The sequence below is a fragment of the Podarcis vaucheri genome, assembly GCF_965113315.1.
Source record: "Podarcis vaucheri genome assembly, chromosome: 17".
Taxonomy (NCBI): domain Eukaryota; kingdom Metazoa; phylum Chordata; class Lepidosauria; order Squamata; family Lacertidae; genus Podarcis; species Podarcis vaucheri.
The window spans coordinates 36,587,481-36,599,411 of record NC_138755.1 but is presented as its reverse complement, the minus strand read 5'-3'; the positions used below and the strand labels follow the sequence as shown (position 1 = coordinate 36,599,411).

Below are 11,931 nucleotides of genomic sequence, written 5' to 3'. Positions count from 1 at the left end.
AGTGTCCCAAAGCTTGGTTGCGTGGACACCGTTTACATAGCGCTGCGTACGGGGTGGCCTTGGGCTCAGTTTGCGGAATTCTTGATGGGAGAACGTGCGGTGGCGGCTTTGCATCCCTTCCTCTACTTTGCGTGCAGTGACCATGGGAGATGTTGAGAAGGGCAAGAAGATCTTTGTCCAGAAGTGTTCGCAGTGCCACACAGTTGAAAAGGGAGGCAAGCACAAGACTGGCCCTAACCTTCATGGTCTTTTTGGCTAAAAGACTGGTCAGGCCGAAGGTTTCTCTTACACAGAAGCCAACAAAAGCAAAGGTATAACCTGGGGAGAAGATACACTGATGGTTTACTTGGAAAACCCCAAGAAGTATGTTCCAGGAACCAAGATGATATTTGCTGGCATTAAGAAGAAGGGGGAGAGGGCAGATTTAATAGCATACCTTAAGGAGGCCACTTCTAACTAATGGCTTCTGCTGCCTTATTTACCGTATTTTTCGCCCTATAGGACGCACTTTTCCCCATCCAAAAATGAAGGGGAAATCTGTGTGCGTCCTATGGGGCGAATGCAGGCTTTCGCTGAAGCTTGGAGAGCGAGAGGGGTCGGTGCGCAGCCTGCGGATAGCAGCCTGCTTGCCCGGAGCGCGGGGTGCACTGAAGCAGAGTGCCCCACACTCCGGGAAGCTATCCGTAGCCTGGGGAGCCCTCCGGGAGTTCCCGCAGGGCTCCCTAGGCTGCGGATAGCAGCCTGCTTCACAGAGCGCGGGGCGCACTGAAGCAGAGCACCCCGCACTTCGGGCAGACATCGGGCAGCCCCACAAGCTCGGGGGACAGCGGGGAGGCGCAGCGCCGCCATCCCGCTGTTCCTCAACCTGGTTTGGAGGCTGGCGCTGGGGAGAAGCGCGCTTCTCCCCAGCGCCAGCCCCACAAGCTCGGGGGACAGCGGGGAGGCGCAGTGCCACCATCCCGCTGTTCCCCGACTTGGTTTGGATTCCCCGACCTGGATTCCCAATTGAAGTGCAGAGTGTTTTAGGATGGGGACATTCGCAGGGAAACGAAAATGCTTGTTTACAAAGCTATTGTACTAGCAACCTTACTGTATGCTTGTGAAACGTGGACCACTTATAAGGCCATCTCCAGCTCCTCGACCCAGTCAATTTAATATCAGTTTACGATGGAGTGGAAGGTTCGCAGGCTAGGAAGGACTTGCTCACAAATTTATTGACAGCTGCACCAATTATGATAGCTAGGAAGTGGAAGGAGCAAGCAGAATATAAAATGGAAGAATAGTATAAAGAGGCGTGGGATATCGCTATTAATGACAAATTAACATGTGCCATTAAGGTAAGAAGGGGAAGATGCAGGAGAAGTTATTTTGAGAAGATATGGAGGGTGTTTGTAGAATTTGTACTGTTAAAACGGAAAGGGGTCAAACCATCGCAAGAGGTGTTGAAATTTTGGGAGATTGGATAGTTAAAGTGGAATAGTTTCGGTGATGGGGTGCACATTTTTATTTATGATTTATTATTTTGTCAAAAAAGAAGAAAATAAAAGAAAGTCATTCTGTTGAGACAGCACCATGAGTCAGGTGTTCAAATAACATTTTAATATCGAGTAAAGATCTGTTTTCCTTAAAATCAGTGCCATCAGCTCAGCTGGTTAGGGTGTCATGCTGATAACGCCAAGGTTGCAGGTTCCAAAAGGGACAGCTGCATATTTATGCATTGCAAGGGTTGATGATCCCACGGGTCCCTTCCAGCTCTGATTCTTTGAGTACCACTTTATTTTTTTACTATATTAATTTTGTGCCTGGGGCTCACTTGCATCCTTCCTTGCCTGTCTATCATGAGTCTGGATTCCCCAAATCTCTTGGTTCTGCTTCCTTGCAAGATGTTTAATGAGGTTTCCACCAGAGACCTGGTTGGTTTCTAGTGAACAGTGATTGTTTAAAAGTTAGGGGTAGCCAACGTGTTGCCCTTTAGATGTTCTGTACTACAACGCCCATCATCCCTGACCATCGGCCATGCCGGGATGTCGTATTCCAAAGCATCCGGAGGCAATTTCACTCACTGATTATCCTGCTTGGGGGAACCCCTGTAGCCTCATGTCACCCGCAATCCATCACGTGGGTACCAAATTCAAGCTCTTGTGGCTACTGCCAAAGTACCCTACAATTTTGAGACCCTAAATGTAGCTTTTGGATGGGGTGTGTGTGCTTATTTGCTTTTAAAATAAACTGTTTCTGGTGAGCGCTGACCGATTGGAACTCAGACGAAGGAAGCTCTATGACAAAACTAACTGGTTTATTGTGGCAGGAACTTTGAGAAGACAACAGCTCAATCCAAACGAGATGCATGAAGTAGACAAGAGTACATACACCGGAGGTCTGACAGATGAAAAGCCAGCAAGGGGGGGGGCGCCCCTCTATAAGTGCAGCTAATTGTTTGTGGAAAGGTAACAAGCAGTGGACAGATTCTGCTTCTTGGGTAACTACCTTTATGCCGCTTTCAGAATACTGGCTGCTAATGAAAACCATTTCCCAAGGAAATTCCAAGGACGCTCGGGTTGCGAACGTGATCCATGCGGGATGCACATTCACAACCCGCGTCTGTGCATGCGCAGGTTGTGATTCAGTGCTTCTGCGCATGCGCAAAGCATGATTTAGCGCTTCTGCGCATGCACAGCTGCCGAAACCCAGAAGTAACCCGTTCCGTACTTCTGGGTTTTGGCAGTCCGCAACCCAAAAAAACGCAACCTGAAGCGGCTGTAACCCGAGGTATGACTGTACTGAAATCCAATGAGGAGGCAGGTCCATCATGACAGCTCCTCCCTGTGGTACTGAAGCAAGTGGTTATAAGCAAAGGAAAGCATCTCACAACACTTCCTGTGAGGCAGGAAGTGTGCGCCATCAACTTTCTGGATCACTGGCCGTCAGCCATGTCCATGGACAGGCCACTGCTGGGGAGCCATTAAGTCAAGGGTGGCTAACCTGGACTACAACTCCCATCATCCCTGCCCAGTGGCCATGGCTGGGGTTGATGGGCATTGGCACAGGTGCTGGGTTGCTTCAAAGACTGAGAGGGCCTGGCAGGCATGTGTGATGTTGTGTGTGTCTCGCGAGGCCGGTGCAGCCTTCTGCTAGGGCATGTTGGTCTAGCGCAGGGATGTCCAACAGGTCGGTCACAATCTACTGGTAGATCCCTGGGAGGTTTTGGTAGATCACGGTTGATCGCTGGGTCCCTTTCCTTAGCATTGGTGAAAGAGAATCCGCCCCACCCTCCATTGTTGCACGATCTGCAGAACGGAAGAGGGAGTTTACTCAGTGGGGCTCTTTGTTTCCCCAGCGATCTGTTGATGAGTGGCTGATCCCCTTTCTCTCTTGAGCTTAGGCGTGAATCCTCAAAAACCAGGGCTTTCCTGCCTAAAACAAGCTCAACTACTTTGACCCGAACCCCCAGAAAGGGGGTAGATTACTGCCAGTTTTTAATTCTGTGAGTAGATCACAGTCTCTTGTGAGTTGGCCACCCCTGGTCTAGCGGAAGGCTGCACTGACCTTCACAGTGTCGGGAGCTCCTGTGCAGTTCGGTACGACCTCACGCCTGCACACTGGTCCCCACGGCATTTCCCAACACTGCGCACACTGCTGCAGCCTCCTGCTGGGCCACGCAGCACCGGGAGATGCCCCGGGGACCAGTGCGCTTGGCGTGAGGTCGCACCAAACCGCACAGCATCTCCCGACACCGCCACACCTGTGGGAAGGCCCAATGGGGCCTGCCACAGGCTGTGGAATATTGAACTTTTTTTGGGGGGGGCCAGCTGCCCAAGATGGCACCCCTGGGCGATGGGAGTCCAATAGGTACAATGAGGCACTCTGTCCCCTGCACTGGAGCCACTTGGATTAGATAATTATCTGCTCTGTGTGTTGTTTTGTTTGAAAATCCACTCCAGTCTGCATTGCTTAAGCATGAGGAGCCCTGATTTTCACCCAAGCGCACTGAATCGTCTGATGCGCTTCCCTCAACCTTGGCTGATATCTGTGCAGGTTGGCACACCCAAACTATAACTTTAGAATGTTCTCAGTACTTCAGTCCGGGCGACAGACAGCACTCTCTCTCAGCTATTATGGGCTAGCGGCAAATTGACACTGGAGACTACATGCATATAACTGCAGTTGTTTACAACCTGAGTCACGCAATAGAGACAAATCTCTTGTGTTCTTTACCTGTGGCACACTGGGGGGGGGGGGAGCAAGTTGGACATGCACCAAAATACTATTCTGCATGAAGGCTGAGCAATCCTGCCAAGTTAACTCATTTAAGCACCGAGCATTGATATCTGTTAGAGAGGGGGACTGTTCAATTGCTTGCTTCAGTCCAGCTGTTACATATCAGCTTGTCTTTACTGGGAAGAGGGCTTTTAAGGGCAGACACTTGGCTAGGTCGTTCCCCGTTGAAAGTTGGACAGCCACCTGTGCAAAATCCTCCCATCTCATACACAAGGCGAGGCCCTGAATCGTTGCATGAGGCAGAAGAGGGCTGCACTGAGGGCAGTATACTGGCACACAAGGAGTCTTATGCTCAATTGGGGATAGCCCCTCTCCCAGGCTTGCTGTGCCGCTTGGACAAACTGGCGATAGCTGTACGCGACATCTCTCAGGTTGACCGCGAGGTCTTTGTGCCTCTTGCTGCAAAGGCCACAGTTTGTGAACTGAAAGCACACTTCGGTCAGCCGGAGAAGGTTCTGGAAGGTCTCCCGAATGGCGTTTTGCGTCTCCGAGGAAGGCCCGTGCGTTTTGATAACTTTCTGGCAACTGGACATCAGCCTTTGCGATTCTGTGTGCAAGGTGTTCTTGTTTTCTGAAAAATGGGCCAAACATTTATCCCGAGGGTGCTTTATTCTGCTTCCCCCAAACTGCCGCAAAATTCCCTGTAGGTCTATAATATTATCTAGCAACTGGTGGAAGTCAAAAGCTGAGGCACACGTTCTATCCTTTAAACAGCTCAGCACTTGAATGTGAGAGTCTGGAAGCAAGGCGTGCTTTCTGCAGTCTTTGGGGTTACCATTCACGTAGTTATGCTCTAGAATAAATCTCGTGGAGTTAAAATCTAAAGACGGCGAACTTCTAGTTGTTGGTGGGGTTGTTAACGGCTCCTCAGAAGGACTACGTGCAACTGGGCTGGCGAATTCTAATTCTGCCTCGTCTAGTCCATGGAAACAACTTGCATAAGTCAACCGGCAACTGCACCTGTCTGTTTTATGCTTTGGCGAGAATGACTCTGCGGTGTTCACTGCAGGTGGAGACTCTGTGGTCTTAGAGCTCACTGGTCCTTTAGCATCATCTCTTGAGTTACCAGAACACAAAAAGGACAACTCTGAAATACCGCTTTCCTCACTGAGCCTCGTAGACTTACATGGATTGTCATGCGAAAAGCCATCCACTCCATCTGAAATGCCAGCTTTCCCCTGCTCCACACTCTGCTCTGTAGGGACAACTAGGCGACTGGGAAGTTTATTTTTACAATCCACATGGGAGGCATCATTTGTGAGCGCTCTCTCCTCTGGCTTCTGGTCACCAGCAAGCTCTGAAGACCTATCCAGAGGAGGAGTCATGGTTGACGACGACCATTGACTTGGGACATCATCGTTTAAAGAGACCTGATCTGCAACCAGGTCACTTTGGCCAACAATTCTCTGGTGCTTGTCATCTACCTTCTGCTGTGTTTCTCTTTGACCTCCCACTGAACTAAAGCCAAGCTGAGAGTGGTGTGTCTTGATCCCTGAAGCACCATCACACTTGGAAAGGAGCTCATTTGCTTTGGAGAAACCCAGCCGTTTGGCATCTTCAGATGTTGCTACAGAGCCTTCACTCAGCGTTTTGCTGGTGTCTTCTTGGAGCAGTAAGTTTCCGGGAGGTGCCTGGCTTGAGCCACGTGAGGCCAGGTCACCTTTGACTCTTTTGCAGGGACCTAACACAAGCTGTTCGTATTTCTCCACCTTCTCAGCAGGAAGGAGATCCTGTTCCGAGGTTGGCACGCGAGGTGACACTTTCCCTTGGTAGCTGTTCAGAGACCCGGAGGGTTTGGTAGTGGTGTGTATTATCTCCTCAATCAATACATAGCTGACTCCTCCTGCTTCACGTGAGACTTTTGCTGTCCCTGCTGCACTGCCAGATATTTTCTTTCCTCCAGAGACACAATGGTCCTGAACTCGGCTAGCTGTTTCTGGAAGACCTTCTGGTTTTTCTTTGTAAGTGGTGTCAAGGTCGTGAAAGGAGATTTCTGACACAGCTAAACCACCGTCTTGCTTCACTGTGGAGAAAGAGCTACGGGCGAAGTCTGAACTCTCTATCCCTTCCTGAGCACCCTGGAGACGAATGGCCAAGACAGGACACACAACTGAATCGGTTAATGACTTGGTTTCTAGTGAATCGGGCTCCATCTCCATCAAGACAGGTGTATTTTTGGCTATCTGAGCTATCTGTTCGACCTCAAGGAGAGCAGAATCTCTCTCAGGGTCCCTCAAGGAGGCCACAACGGGTGAGGAGGAAAGACCTGAAGTCCCAGGTTCTCCTTCATAGGACAACTGATCAATGTTTTCCAGGGACTCAGTTGGAGCTTGTGGGAAAGTAACTTGGGAGGTGTAATTCGTCTCCAGGAAAGACCTCCTCTTTCTCAGGCTGCTGTTGCCACACCTTGGTTCCTTTTCTGGCCTGTGTTTTGTCCTCCTGCTTTGCCTTGATGGAACATTTTCACCCGAGCTGCAGCTGGAAGACACTTTCAGGGTGCTGCAGTCTTGTACATTTGGCAGGACCGGGCCTGCAGAACCTAAAAATAAGGAAGAGACTATCAGTGTGAATAAAGAAATGTTATTTTAAAAAAATATTATGAGGATAAATGATCTGTTCGTTTAAAACCAGTGGCTATTGATACCTCAGTGTTTGCACTACCAGTTTTTAAGGCTTTGTAAACTGCTTAGATGTCTACTTTGGCATTAAGCGATATACAGTGGTACCTCGAGTTACAGACACTTCAGGTTACAGGTGCTTCAGGTTACAGACTCCGCTAAGCCAGAAATAGTACCTCGGGTTAAGAACTTTGCTTCAGGATGAGAACAGAAATTGTGCTCCGGTGGCGCGGCGGCAGGCCCCATTAGCTAAAGTGGTGCTTCAGGTTAAGAACAGTTTCAGGTTAAGAACAGACCTGCAGAACGAATTAAGTTCTTAACCCGAGGTACCACTGTACATGCATGCATACATAAATACTTGCCTGAAACACTTCACAAATGTGAAAGCACAATATTTATGTTAAGAATTATTATTTGCAACCCACTACTATCCTTGCTGGAGACGCGGGTGGTGCTGTGGGTTAAACCACAGAGCCTAGGACTTGCCGATCAGAAGGTCGGCGGTTCGAATCCCCACGACGGGGTGAGCTCCTGTTGCTTGGTCCCTGCTCATGCCAACCTAGCAGTTCGAAAGCAAGTCCTAGGCTCTGTTTGTAAAAGTAAAGCGACAGTTCAGTGCAATCTGTCAATCAATCCATCAACTGATCATGACCCCCCACCCCGGGGAATCCCTTTGGCCTCACCTGCTTGCGCCTCTGCCTGTGCCACCCTTTCGGCTGCGTCGTAGAATTCCTCGTCTGAGCTGGCATCTCCAAAGCCGGGGGGCGGAGCCAAGATAAAGCCCCGCATGCCACCTCCGCAGAGCCCCTCGTCTCCCTCGGGGCCGTTCAAAGAGCCACCCTCTGGGCTGTCGCTCTGGGCGGTCTTCTCTCCGCTGCTGGCCGGGGAAATGTTGGCACAAAGGCTGTAGTACTCCATGATGTTGCTCTCCGACAGCTTGGACTCCAGAGCAGAAGCAGCCAGCTCACTTTCCCTTCGGAATTCTCCGTCCGGCTGTGCAAGCGGCTGGGGTGGCAGGAGGAAGGAGAACACAGACTCCTGCGCCACTCGGTTTCCCTCTTCTCTGTCTGTACCCAAGAAGGCCTTGCCGTTGCCCATCAGTTCCTGAAGGGTGGGGGCATACAGGTGGAAAAACTCTGGCTTGCTCGAGGAGCACGTTTCCAAATCGTCCTCCTCGAGGGCGTCCAGAGAGTCGCTTGAACCGCTGGTCTTCATCCCCCGACTCTCTGTGTTGGCCGAGTCAGAGGCTTCCGACAAGCTGTCGTTTGTGTTGTCGTACCCGTTGCAGAAGTTCGTTCCTTTGCCCTCCGGATCTTTCCTTTCTTGCTGCAGCGCCTCCTGCTCTCCTTCGTCCTCAGGCAGGGGGCTGGTGCAGTTGTGCCGGGGCGACTGCGTGTCTGAAAAACGGTCCAAGGAGGAATCCGGCTCAGACGACTCTTCGGAATCACTGCCGGTCCTTGACTCATACCCTGCCAAGCAAGAGATGGAAATAAGGGCTTGTTTCAAAGCATCGCAAGAGGTGTTGAAATTTTGGGAGGTTGGATAGTTACAATGGAATGGTCTTGGTGGGGGGGGGGTTTACACATTTTTATTCTTAGTTATTTATGATTACAGGGGTACCTTGGTTCCCAAACGCCTTGGTTCCCAAACGCCAGAAACCCAGAAGTAAGTGTTCCGGTTTTCAAACGTTTTGCGGAAGCCAAACATCCCTTCACCCCCCGTGAAGCTGTCAGCTATTGTTTCCAGGGCGCCTGCACCAATCAGAAGCTGCGCCTTGGTTTTCGAACATTTCGGAAGTCAAACAGACCATGGAACGGATTAAGTTTGGCGCTTTTGTATTTTGCCGATTTGATCAGCACAAGGCATGCAAGCTCCACCCCCCGTCGTTCTTAGACTCCTTATTGGGTGAGCAACGCAGCCAAGCAACACAGTTGGAGCCTCCCTCCTCCCTGGCTGGCAGGCAGGGAGGGAGAGGAGCTGCTTCCTTTGAAACCCGGGAAATTTACGGGACATCATCAATAAGGGACAGCAGTGGGACACAGCGCTGGGATAAGGGACTTTCCCACCAAATAAGGGACAGTTGACAGCTATGATGGGGTGGGTGCTGCTTTGCCCTGCTCCTGGCTGCATACCGTGAGGTCGTGAATATAAGCCGCACTTCAACTTTTCATGGTTGGAATTTGGGGGGAAAGTGAGGCTTATATTCAGGCCAATACGGTACCTTGGTTCTTGGGACTGTAAGAGTCTTCCTAACTGTTTGGTCACTGCTCTCGGGTTCTTTTTACCTTCCTCGGCGGAGATACGATGCACGGGAGGCTTTTTCTCCCCCCAGACGAATATGGAACTGCTCGAATCGACAAACAGCCTGCAGTAGCCGTGGATGAGACAAGCCAGGTCTTTGGCGTTGTTCGTTTCCAGCAGCAGAGTCAGCAGCTTGAAGGAGGGGAAGAAAAAGAGAGCTGAAGGCATCTGCACAAACCCTCACCCACACTAAGAAACCTTCTTTTCCTGTGCCACCTTTTCCACGCATGAAATGCTCGTGTACATGTTACGACTCCATGCGTGGTGAGTGTGTCCACACACGTTGTCTATGTACACTCACACGTGTGGCCCAAGGAGGAAGAAATGCAACGGGCATTTATTATGGTTTGCAAAACAAAAGGAGAAGGTGCCCTCAATCTGGTTCCAGCTTCTGGTTTGTTCATACTGTGAACAAAATATACCCTGAAAGCACATTTGAAGCACATTACTGGAGTTTGTTGAGGGCTGCTGGTGAAGAAATGGGTTTCTGTGCAGTCAGTCTGAAACGGGACCTAAAATCCTCATTTTTCCTCCTCCAAGGGAGCATTTCTAAAATGCATTAACTTGAGCTCTTGAGTCAATGTATAAACAGAAAGCCAGCTGTATAAACAAGTGCTCAAAGCCCTCTCCTTTATCAGTCCGTGACGGCAATGGATGGCCTTGCCAGTTCCGAGTGGAGCAGGGATGGCACGTCTGGGTCTTATCTTACATCCTGACCACAAAGACGCACAGACCTTGTCAGGTCTGACAAGAGACCCGGGAACGGCGCCAGGAGTGCTCTTAGAGTTGGTGACCTCCTGCCCCAAGATAAGAGTATAGGAACAGGAACAACCTTTATGGTCAAGAGTACTGGAACAGGAATATCTGTTTATGGTCATGGATGTCAACTTACGTGTATAAGCTGATGTGGTTGGATTCCTGGGGAAGGGGGAGAGGGTGCCTGGAGGATATATATACTGCATGAAATCTCTCATTTCTTTGGACTTGCTGTGAACTGACCATGCAAGTGCCTTCTGCTATCCGGAGAGCAGAATAAACTCTTTCTCTGAATCAACCTCGGTGTCATTTGACTTCCTTTCTCCCTTCAACGCAGGCCCCGCCAATCGGTATAGTCTAATAAGGCTACACTGGGAATTGTTATCTCTGCGAAGGAGAAACTACAGCGCCCAGAATTCTTTGAGGGAAAGGATGTGCTTCAAATATGGTGTTACAAAAGTTGGGTGCCTTCCCCTCTCTCTGTCAAGCGGTGGCAAGGGTCCAAGGGGTTCCAGGCACTCACCCAGGACTGCGTTCCTTTGGAAGATTGAGACACAACAGAGACCATTGTAGCTTTAAGAAATACAGTCCATTCACCTATTTACACCTTCAGTCTGCATTGGGTGGGGGGTCCATTTCCTCTTTCTTAGTAAAGCACAGAATGGTGGATTTTGAAACGTGAAGTAAAATAGATCTCCCTTCCACCCATAGTCCAAAGAATTCTTAAAGTTATGGCTCAGGACCACAATACCTCAAGGACCGCCTCTTTCCATATTAACCTACCCAGACCCTGAGATCATCTTCTGAGGCCCTCCTTCATGTGCCTCCTCCTTGAGAGGTCTGGAGGGAGGCAACACGAGAACGGGGCCTTCTCTGCAGTGGCTCCCCATCTGTGGAATGCTCTCCCCAGGGGAGTTCGCCTGGCGCCTTCATTATACACCTTTAAGTGCCAGGCAAAAACATTCCTCTTCAACCAGACTTTTGTCAGACATGCGATGCCCTTTTAAAATGTGTTGTGGAAATGTATTTGTTTTTATTATGTATTTTCTGTTTTATTATATTGTGATTCTGTGTTGTGAACTGCCCTGAGATCTGTGGTATAGGGTGGAATACACATTTAATAAATAAAAATAAGTAAGTATGCAGGTGGCACTGTGGTCTAAACCACTGAGCCTAGGGTTTGCCGATCAGAAGGTCGGCGGTTCGAATCCCCGTGACGGGGTGAGCTCCTGTTGTTCGGTCCCTGCTCCTGCCAACCTAGCAGTTCGAAAGCACGTCAAAGTGCAAGTAGATAAATAGGTACCGCTCTGGCAGGAAGGTAAACAGCGTTTCCGTGCACTGCTCTGGTTCGCCAGAAGCGGCTTAGTCATGCTGGCCACATGACCCAGAAACTGTACGCCGGCTCCCTCGGCCAGTAAAGCGAGATGAGCACCGCAACCCCAGAGTTGGCCATGACTGGACCTAATGGTCAGGGGGTACCTTTACCTTTAAGTCAAAGTCATAGTTACCTTGATATCTTGGAGGTAGATTTTCACCATGCTCACTTTGTCGGATTCTTCGGTCAGCTCCAGTCTGCTGATGTTTGCAAATTCTGCCAGCATGGTGACTATGTTCAGTTTGTTATTAACCACCTGGCTGATTCCATATTTGGCTCCTACCAGGAGGGCCACACATGATTCTCTGTCCTGCAACTACATGGAGGGAAAGTTTGCTTACACTCCAGCGGACAATTTCTTACCCATGGTAAGATCCCATGCATGCATGTTCATGGTCAATGAGGGCTTGCATGTGGGAATGAGCCCTCATGCGTCAAAGACCACAGACAAAACTTTCTACCACCGCCCTCAATATTTTACAAAGAAGAATGTAAACACACTCAACTGCAAATCAAGGAATGGAAATGGGTGACTCAGTGTCTACACTGATTGAGAAACAGTGGACTCATTCCCAGAGAAGAATGGTTATTAAAGATGATGGA

General features: G+C 49.8%; 1 protein-coding gene and 1 pseudogene across 5 annotated transcripts in view; one reads left to right on the top strand and one right to left on the bottom strand.

Annotated features, from left to right (window-relative positions):
* Nucleotides 1–6: 6 nt before the first annotated feature.
* LOC309522086 (cytochrome c pseudogene) lies at nucleotides 7–475 on the top strand (annotated as a pseudogene). The gene has a single exon. The product of its transcript is annotated as a cytochrome c pseudogene (transcript).
* Nucleotides 476–2,275: 1,800 nt separating this feature from the next.
* FRMPD1 (FERM and PDZ domain containing 1) overlaps nucleotides 2,276–11,931 on the bottom strand; it is an 83,477-nt gene continuing 73,821 nt past the window's right edge. For 2 of the 4 annotated variants that reach the window (XM_082204545.1, XM_082204546.1), the window contains 4 exons: nucleotides 11,462–11,644; nucleotides 9,182–9,329; nucleotides 7,580–8,365; nucleotides 2,276–6,817 (listed from right to left, as the gene is read on the bottom strand). In XM_082204545.1, the coding sequence (XP_082060671.1) occupies nucleotides 4,482–6,817; nucleotides 7,580–8,365; nucleotides 9,182–9,329; nucleotides 11,462–11,644 (3,453 nt within the window). In that variant the 3' untranslated portion in view covers nucleotides 2,276–4,481. The remainder of the gene's footprint in view (nucleotides 6,818–7,579; nucleotides 8,366–9,181; nucleotides 9,330–11,461; nucleotides 11,645–11,931) is intronic. The other 2 variants (XR_014214773.1, XR_014214774.1) reach the window with 2 other exon arrangements.